General features: G+C 33.3%; 2 protein-coding genes across 7 annotated transcripts; both read left to right on the top strand.

Moving 5' to 3' along the window:
- The first annotated feature begins 545 nt into the window (after positions 1–545).
- LOC111284635 (V-type proton ATPase subunit a1-like) lies at positions 546–11,904 on the top strand. Of its 3 annotated transcripts, none has more exons than XM_022873418.2 (18): positions 546–892; positions 2,725–2,769; positions 3,581–3,732; positions 3,924–4,031; positions 4,614–4,727; positions 4,814–4,981; positions 5,187–5,324; positions 5,612–5,719; positions 5,905–6,012; positions 6,143–6,291; positions 6,781–6,934; positions 7,782–7,942; positions 8,552–8,758; positions 8,848–9,031; positions 9,132–9,215; positions 10,331–10,524; positions 10,611–10,670; positions 11,165–11,619. In XM_022873418.2, exons 3-18 carry the CDS (start codon positions 3,628–3,630, stop codon positions 11,367–11,369), a joined length of 2,247 nt encoding a protein of 748 aa, XP_022729153.1. In that variant the 5' UTR covers positions 546–892; positions 2,725–2,769; positions 3,581–3,627; the 3' UTR covers positions 11,370–11,619. The 3 variants fall into 3 exon arrangements, with proteins under 3 accessions (XP_022729153.1, XP_022729152.1, XP_089618120.1); XM_022873417.2 differs by having other exon boundaries at positions 566–892; positions 3,610–3,732; positions 11,165–11,904; XM_089761994.1 differs by having other exon boundaries at positions 609–892; positions 3,610–3,732; positions 11,134–11,262.
- A 779-nt stretch (positions 11,905–12,683) lies between these two features.
- Positions 12,684–15,881, top strand: LOC111285260 (Transducin/WD40 repeat-like superfamily protein). Of its 4 annotated transcripts, none has more exons than XM_022874600.2 (6): positions 12,684–13,028; positions 13,437–13,688; positions 13,885–14,028; positions 14,118–14,798; positions 14,883–15,148; positions 15,470–15,881. In XM_022874600.2, the coding sequence occupies exons 1-5, from the start codon at positions 12,918–12,920 to the stop codon at positions 15,129–15,131; spliced, it is 1,437 nt and encodes a 478-aa protein (XP_022730335.1). In that variant the 5' UTR covers positions 12,684–12,917; the 3' UTR covers positions 15,132–15,148; positions 15,470–15,881. The 4 variants fall into 4 exon arrangements, with proteins under 4 accessions (XP_022730335.1, XP_022730334.1, XP_089618118.1 ...); XM_089761992.1 differs by lacking the exon at positions 15,470–15,881 and having other exon boundaries at positions 12,769–13,028; positions 13,437–13,559; positions 13,629–13,688; positions 14,883–15,299; XM_022874599.2 differs by lacking the exon at positions 15,470–15,881 and having other exon boundaries at positions 14,883–15,299.
- The last annotated feature ends 1,670 nt before the right edge of the window (positions 15,882–17,551 follow it).

The following is a 17,551-nucleotide window of genomic DNA, read 5'->3' as shown; positions in this document are numbered from 1 at the left end:
AAATTTTTATAATGTATTTCATGCATCACACTAATATTTATTTTTTATTTAAATACAACTTGCAATTATACAAAAAAAAGAAAATTACAAAATATTTATTATCATGAAATGTTTACAAATCGTTTCATTTTTTTTAATAATATAATTTTTAGAATTATATGCGAATCAACCGACTATTTTATTTTAGGTATGTCAACAATTAAAGCTCTATTTTATAGATTTTTTTTATTTTTTGTTTTCAGCATATATTAAGAACATGAATCAAATGAATTTTAAATGAAAAATCGAACCAATTATTTTTATAGAAATCAAACCAACTTAATCAAACATAATAATTCGATTTCGATTTTTGGCTTTTTTATTTTTTTTCCACCATTCAAAGAAAATATAGAAGAACCTTTAATTTTTTAATTCAAATCAACCATTATAAAATTCAATTGCTTATTGCGTAAGGATCCAAATTCTGGCAATATTGGGCCCACCAAACTCCTTGGTGGACTCTGACGGCCTTGAATTACCTCCCACTTAGCTAATTAAAAAAAAAAAAAACGAACGCGAATTTCCCGATTATGAGATTCCAATTTTTCCAATGACAGTTGCGATGGGGAAACTGAAAGCAAACGCACTGACTCTGTCGTAGACACAACCCCCCTCCCCAAAAAAAAAAAATCTTCAGATCTAAAAAGTCAAATCCAAACTTCATTTATTTCCGTTTGATTCTTGAGAAAGAGAGAGAGAAATGGAAAGAATGGAGAAGTTTTTAGATAACCTGCCGCCCATGGATCTGATGCGCTCGGAGAAAATGACGCTTGTTCAACTCATTATTCCCGTCGAGACCGCTCACCGAGCCGTTTCTTATCTCGGTGAACTCGGTCTCCTCCAGTTCCGTGATGTATGTCTTTCTATGCTCAGATCCGATTCTTTTTTTTTTTTAAACTTATTTTGCTTTAGTTTTAAGCATCTCTCGAATAATTCTTGTTAAGGAGAATTTAGGATTTTGAATTTTTTGTTTTGTTTGTTTGGCATTAATTAGAAATGGAATTCGACTTTTTAAGTAGTTGAATTTTACGTTCAATTGAAGTAAGAGAGCTTGTTATTCGATTTCTTTTAGTTGCTATTGTTTTCCTGCATTTGGAAAATTTGTTGGAGTTGATGTGAATATGATCATTGATTACGAGTTGTTTGTGGTTGAATTTGATGAGGATGCGAGATATTGGCTGAATTAATTTTGTGTATCACTCAACTGTTTTGATTTGAGATTTCTTGGAATTGCTGGAACTAGTTAAGATACGAGACATGTTTGATCAGTGCAAGGAAGTTATACTAGTAATTACTTTCTGGTTAAGGAATTTTTGTTTCTGATGATTACGTGGCAGTTTCTGGTTTGGTTGGAGAGATTTTGGAATTTGAGCTCACTTAGGACTTGGCTTGAACTTATTGAGAAGCTTGTACTTTATGCTGTTGTAGTTAATACTGTAATAGCTTTAGACCCAGCTTTAAGTTTCCCTATAGAGGAAAGTGACATTCAATATTTCAATGAGCTTGCTCTATTTGGAAATAGAAAATATTATTAGCTTTTGATGTGTGTATTGATAGAAGTCTTAAGTTGGCAGGTGTTATAGGATCAGTTGAATTATTTAGAGGAGCAATTTTGCGCCAAAATATTGAGGGATTGTGATTAGGTAATGACTCTTAGCTTTTTAGTGGGTGTACTATGCTAACTTAATTTGAGCTACAGTATTAGCTGCAAGTCTGATTTGGGATTTAAATAACTTTCTATCTACTTTTCTATTCAAGTTATTTTGATTTCATTATGCATTCATGTTTAGTTTTTTTTCAAATGGTTTCATTTTTTCTGGTCTTCTGGATTATAATATTGATAATGACTGTTAATTATTAAAGATGCTGTTTTTACTATCATTTAGGATGGAGAGTTTTTAAGAGTTGGGACCATGATCCACCTAAATATAAGCACTATTAGCTGAATTGGTTGTAATCCAAGTGAAACAAAGGATGCTTTTGCTGATTTTATATGAATTTGGCATGGGATGCAAAAATATGGTACTTTGGCTGGAAGAAATGCTTCTATTATGAATCAGTTGTCAACACTGAAACAGTTCTTAAAAAATATTTACATAGATTCTGAAATTAGAATCTTCTGGTTTCATGTGTGAAGGGATGAGTGTAGGAGTATGGATTTAGGTGCTAACTGACAAAGGGTTGAGTCTTGCTGCAAAGAGGCTAAAGGGTAGCACCAAATCGTATTCTGAAAGATCCTGCTGTATTGAAACTGTAATTTGGAAATAACCATTTTCTGGATTTTTTGTAGTATTGCATAAGATCTTATGCAGTCTTTCTAGTCTTGAAAAGAAACAGCTAGTTTCACATGGAACTCCGTGCTCTGATATCATGGAATTTCTTTTGGAATGAAAATATGTCCAAATTTTAATGATCTTGAATGTCTCTAAAGTCCTGAGTGGGTTTTGGTTTTGTACTCTCAGCATACCTATTATGGTAGATGGTTGGCTAAGTTGTTTTTTTTTTTTTTTGGTTTTAATAGGTGTTAAGACTATTTTTCATTCATCTACTTATTCTGGTAAAAAAGGGCCTTTGGTATTATAGCCATAGGGATATCTGCTAATTACTAAATAAAATTGAGGACATTGCTTTTGTAATCATCAATTGAATATGCTAATGTTTATATATTTTTGTCTCCCTTGGCAGCTAAATGCTGAGAAAAGTCCTTTCCAACGAACATTTGTTAATCAGGTATCTACTAAAGCCTTAATTTAATTTTGCGCTATAGGTTGTGACCTAGTTTGCAGTTGTTAAATATGTATTGTGATGATCAGGATATCAAGTATTAACCAATAACTGTGCCAGGTCAGTTGAAATAAGAGAATCTGCCCATTCTTTATATATTCTTTCCTTGTTAAGTGATTTTATGTGCAGCTTAATCTTTGAGAGAATCAAAGAATAGACTAGCCTGTTTGTTTGATCCTTTTGTGGTTGTTATATCAGTGAATGGTCTGGATAAATAAACTGATGGTGCTAATTAAGCATCAATTTGGATTTCTAAATTATTTTCCTTGTAACCATGAGATAAGAAAACCAATAAGGCAACATTTTTGTTATCTCTAGTGTCTGGGCTGTACAATCAGAGGCTGGCCCTCCCATTTGTTTCAGTTAACCTACCCATCCATAATGAAGGCTGGATTTGTCCCTAGTTCTTGGTGTAACAGCCAAATGACTTTACTAGCTAAGCTAGCTGGCACCTTTCTTTAAGATGACATTGTGAGAAGTGATGCAGTACTTTCTTTTGGTGCAATCTGACCCCTTATCTACTCTGCTTTTGTGGATTGTTAATTTTGTTATGCTTGTGGTAAAACCTATTTAAGAGAACACCTTTCGTTATTCAAATGACAAAAGTTTGAATGTGATTTGCATGGGTTTATGTTCAATTTTTACCAAGACAGAAGGAAATTGGTAATCATGCCTCATTGATGTCTAAACTTCATTTCTGATTTGTCTCTTTTTGAGAATGACATTAACTACAGTTGCTGATTACCAAGTATTGTAGTTGCTTTAATTTCTGAGAGGTCTTAATAGGTGAAGCGTTGTGGGGAAATGTCAAGGAAGCTACGCTTTTTCAAAGATCAAATTAGTAAAGCTGGTCTACTATCTTCAGTACACCCTGTTGTGGAGCCAGATGTAGAATTGGAGGACTTAGAGGTTCGTTCCCCCCCCCCCCCCTTCCCCTCCAACTAAATGCATTCCTTTCCCCTTTGACTTGCCTTGAGGTTTTTGTTATTCCAGCAGTTAGATAAAGTGATAGTTTATCTAATGCATTAATAGTTAATGTAAGTATTAGTGGTCTTTTCTGGAATCAAGTGTATCATTTTTTGTGTTTGTTACAATTTCAGATACAACTTGCCGAGCATGAGCATGAGCTAATTGAAATGAACTCCAACAGTGAAAAACTTCAACAAAGATACAATGAGCTCCTGGAGTTCAAGATGGTTTTGCAAAAGGTGAATCTCTTGGCTCATTGCTTTCAGTTATATAATTATATTTAAGTTCTAGGGACCATTTGTCTCATTTGTTTATCGATTTCTTTCCCATCTTCATTGCAGACAGTCATTTGAGGGTTTTAGTTTTCTTTTCTTTTCCCCCTTAAATTTCTTCTAATCTTAATTATTCCACCATTTGGTTGATTTTCTGAACCATTGTGTTTCAGCCTACTGTTTACAAAGTAGTACTTGTAAATTTTGTATCACGTTCATATTCAAGCAGTTGTTCACAAGCAATTAAGCTCTTTGAAGGTCCTGCTGTGCTTTGCTCATTCAAACATGATAGGAAACTACTGGGTAAACCAGAAGGAAGAAATAAAAAGAAAAATAATAAGATAACAAGGGAAGTAACAATATGAAGTGAATATTTTTGTTGTGGTATTGATATGTAACGTTATCAAAAACACATAACCTATTTTCAGTTTACATTTTGAATGCTACATTTTTGGGAAGATTTGCGTTTTAAAACCTTTGCACGGTTTTACACCCACATGTTTATGTTGAATATTGAATGCCTTCTCATACATATTACTTAAATTCCAGGCAGGTGGTTTTCTTGTGTCAAGTAATAACCATGCAGTTGCTGAGGAAACGGAATTAAGTGAGAATGTATACTCTAATGATGATTATGTTGAGACATCTTCATTACTTGAACAGGTATTTGGTGACCCTGTTATTTAATTATGTTTTTTTGCAAACCTATTTCTTTGGTTCCATCTACCATATGATTATTCACTCTACAGGAAATGAGGCATGCAGACCAATCTGGGTTGAGATTCATCAGTGGGATTATTTGTAAATCCAAGGCTCTTAGATTTGAGAGGATGTTGTTTCGTGCTACCAGAGGCAATATGCTTTTTAATCAGGAACCTGCTGGTGAAGAAATCATGGATCCTTTATCTGCTGAAATGGTTTATTTTCCTACTCATCACCTTCAATTATGTTGCTAAATCTTACTTCAGTTATCTTTTCATTTGGAAATTGTTACTGTTATTTGGTACATTCTATCTCTGGCTTGTCTACTCCCAAAGATGTTTTTGGTATTGCTTTTTGATAACTATATTTTTGCAGTATTTAAAGCAACTTTACAATATTTTTTTCTGTTCATCTTTGCAGGTTGAGAAAACAGTGTTTGTAGTTTTTTTCTCCGGGGAACAGGCAAGGACAAAGATTTTGAAAATTTGTGAAGCATTTGGAGCTAATAGCTATCCTGTTCCTGAGGACATTAGTAAACAACGGCAAATAACTAGAGAAGTAAGTGCAGGGTCATGGAGTTTAACTGTTTTATTTTTCCACCTGAAAAATTGAAGTGCAGTTGTCTATATTTCCTTTTTATGTGGCTTGTGTCTATTATACTAATTGAATCATCTTTTGAAATTTTTTATTCTGGAGTACACAAGAGCAAATGCAAAGTTTAATTCAATTCGGCACTGTTTTATCTTCCTCACTGGTCTATCAATATGTCTTGCATGCTTGTTATTAGTTGGAGTTACAGTGGAAATCTATATTCCTCTGGTTAAAAGTTTTGGTTTTGGTCCCAGGTCTTGTCACGCCTTTCTGAATTGGAAACCACATTGGATGCTGGTGTTCGCCATCGAAATAAAGCTCTGACCTCAATTGGATACCATCTAACACAATGGATGAGCATGGTAAGATGCCTAGTGAATTTACTTTGTCTTGTATATTTGTTGCCCTTGCTGGTGCGATGACCATCGCAACGTGCTAAATATCTAAACTAGCATATGAAAATCCCATGCGTAATTATGTATGGTATGGGTGATGCTATGATATCATCAACTAAGATTCTTGTGATTTCTTTTTTCTTTTAAACTAGGTACGAAGAGAGAAAGCTGTATATGATACATTAAATATGTTGAATTTTGATGTTACAAAGAAATGTCTTGTTGGGGAAGGATGGTGCCCTATATTTGCAAAAGCTCAGGTATCTTATTATTTATCATCATTCTAAATTCTTTGTAGCTAACATTTCTCACTTTTTTCTCTGCCCTCTTGATCTTCTGTTACAACTTTGTACCCTTAGAATTGAGGAAATATGTTTCTTTGCCTAACAGATTCAAGAAGCACTGCAACAGGCAACATTTGATAGCAATTCGCAAGTAGGTGTAATTTTTCATGTGATGGATGCTTTTGAATCACCTCCTACATATTTCAGAACAAACCATTTCACAAATGCATATCAGGAGATTGTTGATGCATATGGGTGAGTTCTAGTGTCTTGCCCAGGGCGTGACACTATCATGATGCTATGCTGCTTTAACTTATGGCTGACATGCTTTGTGTTGATACTTTTTAGAAAAATGTATAAACTACTCACTTTAAATATGATGGTTTTCCATTGTTAAGAATCTTGTTGTATTCATCTATACCTGTGTTCACACTTTCAAGTATATGGATAATTTATGTTTTAGATGGTAAATATACGATGTTAATGGGGGACTGCACCTTCTGTTTTTTGACCGACATGATTTGCTTCCTAACAGTTAAGCTAGTTGTCAGAAGATTTATGTAATGACACTATAGTGTGTCAAAGATGAGGTATCTCCTTATTGTAACAACCTATTTTATGTGTTCTTGATCAATTAAATGAATCATAGTGACTTCAGGATGAGCTGTTTACATATTTAGTGGTAACATTTTTATTTCTTACCTATATAACTTATCAGAATACTGACATGAGAACTTTTTGCAGTGTTGCTAGATATCAGGAGGCAAATCCTGCAGTTTACACTGTCATTACTTTTCCGTTTCTTTTTGCGGTGATGTTTGGTGATTGGGGTCATGGAATATGCTTGTTATTGGGAGCATTGGTTCTTATAGCTCGAGAAAGCAGGCTCAGCACTCAGGCATGTCTACAAACATAACCGTGTAGAGTTGAACCTAACAGGCTAACGCCATATGTGCATAATACAGAAACTGTTATGATTATAGTAGGAATACAGGACAGGATATTGTTCTTAATGGGTAGGATTTCGTATTGGAACTGTTAGGCAAGGCATTAACACTGACATGGTTGCATTTTATTCTACTTAATTACTATTTCCTATTTCAATGATGTTTTCAATAGTTTAGTTCACTTAATTATTATTTCCTCTTTCAATGATGTTTTGAATAGTTTAGTTCACCCATTGATAACCCAATACTGTGGAAACTGGTCTGATTGGATAAAAATCTAAAATACAAGTTTATAAATATCTTCTAAATGGATTTTCCACATTTCTGATGTCTTCCTCTGTTCTATTCTAGTGCGACTGATCTTGCTACATGTCATTTACCCTCAATGTTGGCCTAGTAGTCAAACTATCCCGGTTAAGGTTCCTTCTAGGCCTGGGTTCTTAAGAGAGCAGAAGACAATAAGATTTCATTTTATTTTTCAGTGAAAAAGAAAAGCATCTGATTTAAAGTGAGAAATGATATTGGTGTGGGATCGATACGCTGGTACTAATTAGTTGTTGTGGACTTGATAGTGTGATAATTAAATCTTTTTTTCTTATTCTTCTGTTTGCATGCTTAGATTGATAGAGAAGTTATATTTGTGCTTTCTGTGATCTGGATTTCTTGATATGATAACAATGCATTCTCTATGCTTTTGCTGCAAAAAGGGTATGGTGCTTGTATGACTTGTAGCCCTGGGTAAATTTATCTGTAGCATGTAATTATTGTAATCTAATTTGATCATTTGATACCTCACAGAAACTTGGAAGCTTTATGGAGATGCTATTTGGGGGGCGCTATGTACTCCTTTTAATGTCACTTTTTTCAATTTATTGTGGGTTGATTTACAATGAATTCTTCTCTGTTCCCTTTCACATATTTGGTGGTTCTGCTTACAAATGCCGAGATGCTACCTGCAGGTTTGTATTCCCACTTTTGGATCTCTAAACAAAGTAAAATCTCATTAACAGTGTTTACTGGAAAGATAAAATATGTTTTTTTTTAATTTTTTATTTGATGTCTGCCTCTGTCTCACAATTTTCTCAAAAGCACCTCCTTTTTAATTTTTCATAACTGCTATTATGGATATAATTTCTTTTTCTTGGTTTTGATTTCTCAGTTGCTTTATATTTATTTCTTTTATGTGAGTATATATTGGGTACATAGTATTTGCGGCCATCTTTACACCGCAGTTGAAAGAAAATTAGATTTTTACACATTTGGTACTGCACCATTGAATCAACCTCCATAGATGTTTTAGATATAGCTTTATTTTTATTCGATAATAGCTCAATTTCAAGGCATTCCATAGATTAGTAATTTTCAGTTATGTGCATCTTTCATAGTTGTAACTTTAACATGTTAACAAAGGGAGACTAGCCCAGTTTCCTCCTCCTACCTTAAAGCATTGGTTTTTATCTAATGTTAGAGGTTGAGATTTGCAATGGTCGGGCAGACTAACAATTTCCCATATACTGAAAAAAGACTGTTTTATTCAACTAATTTTGTTACTCCACTGTTTTGGTCAGTGATGCACATTCTGCTGGTTTAATCAAATTTCGTGATCCATACCCATTTGGTGTGGATCCAAGCTGGCGTGGAAGTCGTTCAGAGTTGCCTTTTCTTAACTCTCTTAAAATGAAGCTGTCAATTTTGCTGGGTGTGGCCCAGATGAACCTAGGAATCATATTAAGTTATTTCAATGCACGTTTTTTCCATGACTCCCTGGATATTAGGTGTGTTTTTCTTCCTCTGACTTATACCCTGTTTTCCATTTGTTTTGTTAAGTGATGAAACTGGTACTTACTTTGCATCTTGTTGTTAGGTATCAGTTTGTGCCACAGATGATATTTCTTAACTCCCTTTTTGGGTACCTTTCACTTCTCATTATAATCAAGTGGTGCACCGGTTCTCAAGCAGACCTTTATCATGTGATGATCTATATGTTTTTGAGTCCTACTGATGATCTTGGCGAAAATGAGTTGTTCTGGGGCCAGAGACCCCTTCAGGTGTTATTTTCTCTCTTCTGGCGACTGAGGCAGACTGTTATTTGCCATGTTGTTGTGTTTCAAGTCTTCATAATGGTCTATTGTTGCTTAACTTGTGCAGATCGTATTGCTGCTTTTGGCATTAATTGCTGTTCCATGGATGCTCTTTCCTAAACCTTTTATCTTGAAGAAGCTTCATTCTGAGGTACTACGTTTGTTGACCTTTCTTGCTTCTTGCTTTCTTAATGCCTGCTAACTTTTTTTAGCTTCTTTGACTAACATTTACTGTTTATTGTACTTAGCATTTGAAATCAGTATAGTTCAAAGAATTTGTTGTGCTAAAAAGAAGAAAACCTTTAAAATTTGCCAACCAGATTGCCTAACTGAATTGCTGATATGCCACGTGAATCTTGTTGACCTATCTTCTGGTCCTGAAAATATTTTGTTATTTCTCAAGAGTTTCCTCCTTCTCTAGATAATGGTTTAAACGTAAATTAGTGTCAAGAATTATGTGTCTATGCATGGTAATCAAACCACCCTGGTGTAAACATTCTCATCAATGTGGGGCATGTCCATTCCACATGATAATAATGTGCTTGCTGCTAAGTATTTGGATTACCACAACCTTTTCCAGTGTGTGCAAGCTTCTGGTCCAACAATAGTGCTATAAGTTAGAACTGAAAACTTTAGTTTATGGACAGGAAATGATTTGAAAAACTCTTACTTCAACTTACTTTGATGAGTGGTACCTATGATGCTATGATGCAGAGTTGTGGTAAAAGAGTACCTCGATTTAGAATTGTGTATGTTACAGTGGAACCCACTAATGTCTGTTATATAACCAGTTTGTCTGTTCCGTCATCTTTTGCTAGGTATTATGACAGGCTTCTAAGTTAGGGCTGCATGATGACAACTAAGAATTTTCAGATTCCCTTTTTGCACGTTTGAATTGTTTTTGGATGCTTTATGTGCTTAGTTATTGCACTACTAGACCTTGCTGTTTCCAATTTTCACTATGAAGAGCAAATATAAGAGCATATTCTTACTTGATCTCAAATGCTCCTTCTTTTGTGGGAAGTTTAGTTGCTATTCTAATGACTTTGAAGAGCTAAGCATTTAATTACTCAAGAAACTTGTTTGAAAGTTATTATTATGATATTATCTGAAATGCTGAACTCTTTGGTTACCCTTTGGAATATATTCTAGGCCCTTTTCTATTTTTGTCTAGTATTATAGTAGTTCAATTATTAGAATAAATTTAGATGAGTTCACATGAATGTCTTGTTAGTTATTTGGTCTTTTTCCTTCAATATGTTTTAGAGATTTCAAGGTCGCACCTATGGCATGCTTGGAAGCTCTGAGTTTGATCTTGATGTGGAACCTGATTCTTCATGGCAACATCAGGAGGAGTTTAACTTCAGTGAGGTTTTTGTGCACCAAATGATACACTCCATTGAGTTTGTTCTAGGTGCCGTGTCAAACACAGCATCATATCTTCGACTTTGGGCTTTAAGGTAGACCTATGGTTTTCTCAGTTTGAATGTTTTCCACTGTCTCTTAAATAAATGTTTAGTTAACGGCTTCTTCTAATACATTACAGCTTGGCACACTCTGAATTATCGACTGTTTTCTACGAGAAAGTTCTACTACTTGCCTGGGGGTGAGTTTTTTTAATGTTCTACATGGTGCATGCTAGTCTTTATGTATATTCCAACTTCTTAGTTGTCCATGTTCTCTTCCTAGCTTATGGTTTATATATTTAAGTGTTGGATGCATGACAATGAAACTAAACCACTGTACAGGGCCATAAAATAAAAGCACTTGTATACTGTAGTTTTTGTTTCTTTTGTGATATAAGAAATTTCAAGCTATTGCTAGACTGATTGCTACTTAGTCAAGCTAGTTAAAACATATCATGACCCATATGGTTTTTGATTTCGAGCTGAATAACTTCAAAAATAAATTCTCTAATTGGAGCCCTGTCAAAATGTTAATGTTATATGGACTATTATTTTTATGAGATTGAATCTAGAATACATGTGCTTAATTTTCGGTTTAAGAATCCTAGAAGTGAGATTATACAGTGCTCGTGTGCCTGATGTGTATTAGCATATTGGTAAAAGGTAATGACTCCATGAGGAATTACTATTACAGGTATGACAACATTGTTATTCGATTAGTTGGGCTAGCAGTTTTTGCCTTTGCTACTGCTTTCATACTACTCATGATGGAGACCCTTAGCGCTTTCCTTCACGCCTTGCGTCTTCACTGGGTGGAATTTCAAAATAAATTCTACCATGGTGATGGTTACAAGTTCAAACCTTTCTCATTTGCCTTGATAACAGAGGACGACAATTAGCTAAACCATCATCCTGCTTTCTGTTTTTGGATCGAGCATGCAAGAGAAGAGATGAGAATATTATGATGAGGCAAGCTACACATATTCTATTGGCAGACGCACAATTTGACTGGTTAGAGTTACGCACAATTCTATCAAGCATTTTGTGCTGCATATTTTTTTAATGTCTTGATATAGCAAGACTTTGCCGATATTGATAGTCATAATTAGCACATTGACAGGTAGTATTACTTTTTTTTTTTGTGTCCTCAAAATAGGAGAAATGGGTTGGGAGGGAGGGAGGGAGGGAGAAGGGGGTGTTTGTTAGAGCTAGTTGTAAAAGAGGAGCTGTAGATTCATTATACCATGTAGCTTTGCCTTCTTTTTTGTTTCTTCAATTGGTGAGGTGGTGGGTGGGAAGGCCTACGTTTATAAAATTTTATATACACACACTAAATAGTGTGGATTTTGAAAGGTAATATTATAGCCTTTTGTCAAATTCTTAATGTAATGATTAATGACATTCTTATAGAATTCAAAATTTAATTTTTTTGTCCTTGATATGTTACGTATAGAATTCCAAGTATAACTTCATTTTTCGATTATTGTGGTTATCATCTTTTTAAAATTTTTAAATGTAGTGTTCACTATTTGTGGTGAAGAATCTGCAGATTTTACTGTGCACACGTTTTAAATGAAGATGAGATGCCCCCATCTGACGGCAATTTGTCTCACGAAACTTCCAATTACATTTCCCTAGTCAACTGGCTCTTATTCAAACCAAAACCAACATGTGAAAATTAAGTAGCCGCTTGCATTCCACCGTCTTATCTTATTTTCAGTGAAATTTAAACGTTGATTTTAGTTAAGCCAATATAATTTTTTATTAAAATTTTTATTTTCAATTGTAATTATAATAATTTTTTTTAATGACAATTATAATAAATTTTATTATTATTTTTAATTTTATTGTAATTAATTTTATCATTTATCCAAACGAAACTTAAATCAACTCGAAAGTTAGAATTTTTCTTACTCTTAAAATCTGTTTAAATATGAATATAATAATTTATATATTTATATATTTTTAAATTAAATGGGTAAAATAAAAATTATTATATTATAATTTGTGTGTATATATAAAATAGGAAATATATATTTTTTATTTTTATTAAATTTATATATAATAATTATTAAAATTTTAAATTATGTTTTTTTTATATTTTTTTTATTATTTTCATATTACATTATCATATTATATTTAAAATTATTAAATTTTGTCAAATTAATCGCCTAAAAAAAACCTATACAATCATGAAAATTCCACTACCTTCCGAAACGTGACAGCAACACAAGATAATAGTTAACAGATACTAACCAAAAATGAATTTAACCTTCCGACTTTCTGAGTTTCGGCTTTGAGGTCCTTTTTTCCATTCACCGCCAAAGCGAAGGGCCACGTATTCTCTCCCTCTCTCTATGTGGTTGCATAAAGAATACGCCCACATATCCACAGTCACGAAGGAGCTGAACTGAACTGCTGAGGCGTGAGAATTCTGCTGTTTGAATATGGAAGCTACAAGTTTGAAGAGAATCAAACATGGTTTTACTGAGATCGTCAACCGAGAAATGGGTCTCTCTTCCTCCAAAAGCTTTTCTCGCCATTTCTCTGCTTCTGAGGTTTCATATTTTATGGGTTTTTTTCCCCTTCTTTTTAAATGTTAAAATCTTCTCTTTTTCTTGTTTCCAGATCCTATTCCATGCTCATCTCTTTTTTTAATAAAAATTTTACAAACTTTATCAAAGTATCAAATGAATTCGGAAGGAATAGGCTTTTATAGTAAAAAACATGAAAAGCTGCTGTTCTATTCTTGTTCTATTTATTGGAAAGAAAAAATGGGTACTTCTTTTATGTAATATATTGGATGAAATTCTACATGAACTGGGTATGAGCTGTTTTTTTTTTTTTTTTTTTAACTGCATGAACTGAAACTTGCTCTAAACGTGCCATAATTAGGATTCACTAGTTTTCTTTCTATTCAATATGAGATACGGCTATAAGTCTTAATTGTCTGTATTTTGGTACAGGTTCTAGTAGAAAAAATCAACCTTTATGGTGAGCTAAATGGCCATGAGGGCTGTGTGAACACTGTTGTGTTCAACTCTACTGGTGACCTCCTGGTATCAGGTTCTGATGACAAACATGTTATGGTATGGAACTGGGCAACTAAATGCAAAATACTTTCATATGCTTCTGGCCACTTAGACAACATATTTCAGGCCCGAGTTATGCCCTTCACAGATGATAAAAGAATAGTCACTTCTTCTGCTGATGGCCAGGTGAAATCCTATGCATATATTTATCCTTTCTTTGATTCTTGATGCCATTAGGTTATGGTTGCACATTCAAAAAAATTTCTTGAGGCTCATCTCGGTAGAGAAATATCTCTTACTTCCGTCTTACCAATCGGAACTAAGACAGATTTCCCATCATTACGTACTTCCTACATTCTGAAAATTTATCCTCTCATTTCAGGTGAGGCTTGGAGAGATTTCAGAGAATGGTCAAGTCAGAACAAGAAGGCTGGGGAAGCACCAAGGTCGTGTGCACAATCTTGCTGTGGAGCCAGGAAGTCCCCACATATTCTATAGCTGTGGTGAAGATGGCTTAGTACAACATGTTAGTTAATTTAATACAAAGTGCAGTTTTGAAATTTAGCTTCAATTGTTGTTTGGTCTTGTTGTTAATCATGTTATTTTGTTTTGCAGTTTGATCTGCGAAGTAGTTCTGCCACAAAGCTATTCCAATGCTTCTCATACAGTAACAGGGAGCCTTTAAACTTAAGGTTAAATGCCATTGTATTTGATCCAAGGAATTCAAATTACTTTGCCATAGGAGGTTCTGATGAATATGCACGTGTCTATGATATCAGAAGATGTCAGTTAGATGCATCTAATATTTCAGATACACCAGTGAACATATTTTGCCCTCGTCAGCTAGTTAACTTTAAACATGTGCATATCACAGGATTAACTTATTCTAACACAAGTGAACTACTTGTCTCTTACAACGATGAGCTGATTTATTTATTCCAAAAGAACATGGGGCTGGGTCCCTCCCCATTATCTCTCCAATCTGAAGCTCTGCAGAGACTTGAGGAGCCACAAGTTTATGTGGGTCATAGGAATTCACGGACAGTCAAAGGAGTGAGTTTTTTTGGCCCCAAAGATGAATATGTGATGAGTGGTTCTGATTGTGGGCATATATTTATTTGGAAGAAGAAGGGCGCTAAGCTTGTTAGATTAATGGTAGGTGATGGACATATAGTAAATCATCTTGAGCCGCATCCATATATGCCTTCTTTTGCTACTTGTGGAATTGATAAGAATGTGAAGCTCTGGGCTCCCATGGTCAGTGATGCTCCTGCACTGCCTAAAAACCTGGAGAAGGTATCATCTTATATTTTGTAGTTAATGAGATGATTAGGATATTATGTATGCATGTTTTCTCGTACTTATATTCTCTATGAACAGATTATGGAGTCTAATAGGCAGAATAGAGAAGACCAGTCACGGGTAAGCCTCACACCTGATGTTATAATGCATGTTCTCCGCCTACAGAGGCGGCAAATGTTTGGATATGTTGAAAGGAGGTACAATAGGGCTGATCTAGACAGTGATGAAGAAGATGGAGGGGAAGATTACTTTTCAGGGCTCTCAAATGACAATGTCTCTTCTGAAGAGGATCCTGCAGACAGCTCAGGAGAGTGCAAAATCAGCTAAAGTCTTGTAATTTAGAAGTAAGCAAAGTTATAAGTTTTTTCAGTTAAGCAAAGTTAAAAGTTTCTTCAGTTTTCTTTCTTCTAGTAACATGCCAAATAATTTGTCATACCATTCTTTACACGATTAAGATGATATGGAATCAGATATTTATCTTAAAAGTTCTCATCATATGAGCGTCAACATGATCTTTTTTTAAGAATGTGCGCACTAATTATTGAATCACTCGTTAGATTCATGACTTCGATGTGCAAAGATCATCTTCTGTAACATTTTATACTTCAGCATTGACATTTTTTTTTTACGAAGCGTTCATTTGTGGCGATTCATTGCTGTTTCAGTCACTATGGTTCCTGTTTCATAAGATGGGAAATTGGTTATCCCCTCAGCAACAGGAAGTGGCATGGAATGATATAGTTAGAGCATGAAAGTGCCTCCGTCTGCAAAACAAGGGAATGTTGCTCTTTCTTGGCTATACTTATCCTAGTGAATTTCCTGGTTTTTCAGGAATCAAACAGGATTCTTTCATCATTATGTGGCATGTGGACCGACCAAAAGTATACATAGCTACTTTTTTAGGTTGACTAATTAACCATATTGTAGATGATAGTATATGCTTATTACATATAAATGGTAGCCTATATATTTTTAAGTGATTGAGCCTGGTTGAACTGAATCATAACATATCAAACTTAGTTTTATTTGTTTTTTGAACTGAGTTTGAATTTGAATAATAAAATTTAATTGAATTTATGTTCACATTTGTGATGAGTTTTGCATATTTTGTATCGTATTTACTCAACTTAATTTGATTACACCCTTATTTCCTCAAGTTGATTCAATCACATCCATGATTCATTCATGTTAAAAATCTCAGTTTAATGAAAGAGAGAAAAATGTTGATTTGGATGGCATTTATCAGTTATTTAAAATCTAAACATGTCCATGACAAGATCTTTTGAGTGGTATGTGATAATAGTTTATTATTAAATAATTGTTTTGTATTTTATTCTAATTTTAAAATATATTTAAAATATCAATATATTAATATACAATTTTTAAATATCTTAATAGTAATAATAAGATTTAATCTTCCCCTTAAGGCCTAGGTCCAAGATGCGTAAAAGGTGGGGCAGAAATGGGCTGGGCTACTTAATTCCCATGGGTATTTACGTAATTTAACAAAAAGCCGAGTCACGTGATCATCCTCTTTATCTTTCTCCCTTTCCCGCTTGCCGAATTCACTGTAAATATATATATATATATATATATATATATATATATGTATACGGTCATCCAAAGTCCAAACTTCTAAAAAATCAAGTTCATTTGCTTTTCGACTTTCATATTTCAAGTTTAACAGTTGAACTCTAACCGTCAAATCTTTGTAGGCCCCTCCTTCCTATTAGGCATAAATGCCTATAATCCAATTAAACATTTAATACAATGAAAGAATAATTAAATGATTAATTAATCATATAAAAATAATTAATGTAATTTAATTTAATTAATTTATATCTACAGATGAAAAAAAATCTATTAATTATAAAAAATTATAAATATACAATTAAAATTAAGTACTCATAATTAATACTCATAAATTTTTTTAATCTTTTTTAATCTTGTAAAGTATTTTCAATCCAAGCATATACATACTCGTATACACTTATGCATTATATTTATGTGAATTATTTTAATCTCTTATAATCTACTCATCAATATCCAAATATATATACTCATAAGACGTAAATTTTTAGTAATCTTATGTGGTATCTATCCCATAAAAGCTTATAACTATTTTTTTTTCATACCTAATCCTATAGAGAGTTCACATATTTATAAGCATACAAATTTACTTATTAAAAATTTATTTTTTCTTAAAATTTATTTTTTTTTAAGTTTTTTTGTCCATAAAATAATATTTAATCAATCTTAAACAAATTACTTTTGGGATTTGGGTTACTATTCATAATAATCTCTACCTTGATTTAAATTATATTACTTATTTATCTTCATACTAGACATGCTTAATTTTACTTACAATGAAAATTTCACAATTAACTTTTTTCATATATTTTCATGCTTCATACAAATCAATCCTTAAAACATGAATTTGATCTATTTCCTTGAATTGAGCTCGTCTGAACTTGTCTTTTCTCATATCTCGAAACTTAAGTTCTTTTTATATCTTGAACTTTTAGTTTTAATACTATTGTTAGGCATAAAAGCCTCTAATCCAATTAAACATCTAATACAATGGAAGCATAATCAAACGATTAATCAATTATGCATGAGATAACAAATTAATATAATTCGACCTAATCAATTTATATCTACAGATAAAAAAAAAATTCATTAGTTATAGAGAATTACAAACATATATTTAAATCAAGCACTCACAATTAATAACCATTAAACCTTTC

Source organism: Durio zibethinus, chromosome 6 (genome assembly GCF_047325235.1).
Source record: "Durio zibethinus cultivar Kanyao isolate XHJ-2024 chromosome 6, ASM4732523v1, whole genome shotgun sequence".
Taxonomy (NCBI): Eukaryota; Viridiplantae; Streptophyta; class Magnoliopsida; order Malvales; family Malvaceae; genus Durio; species Durio zibethinus.
Note: the sequence above shows the minus strand (reverse complement) of the source record. Positions and strands in the feature narration are given on the sequence as shown.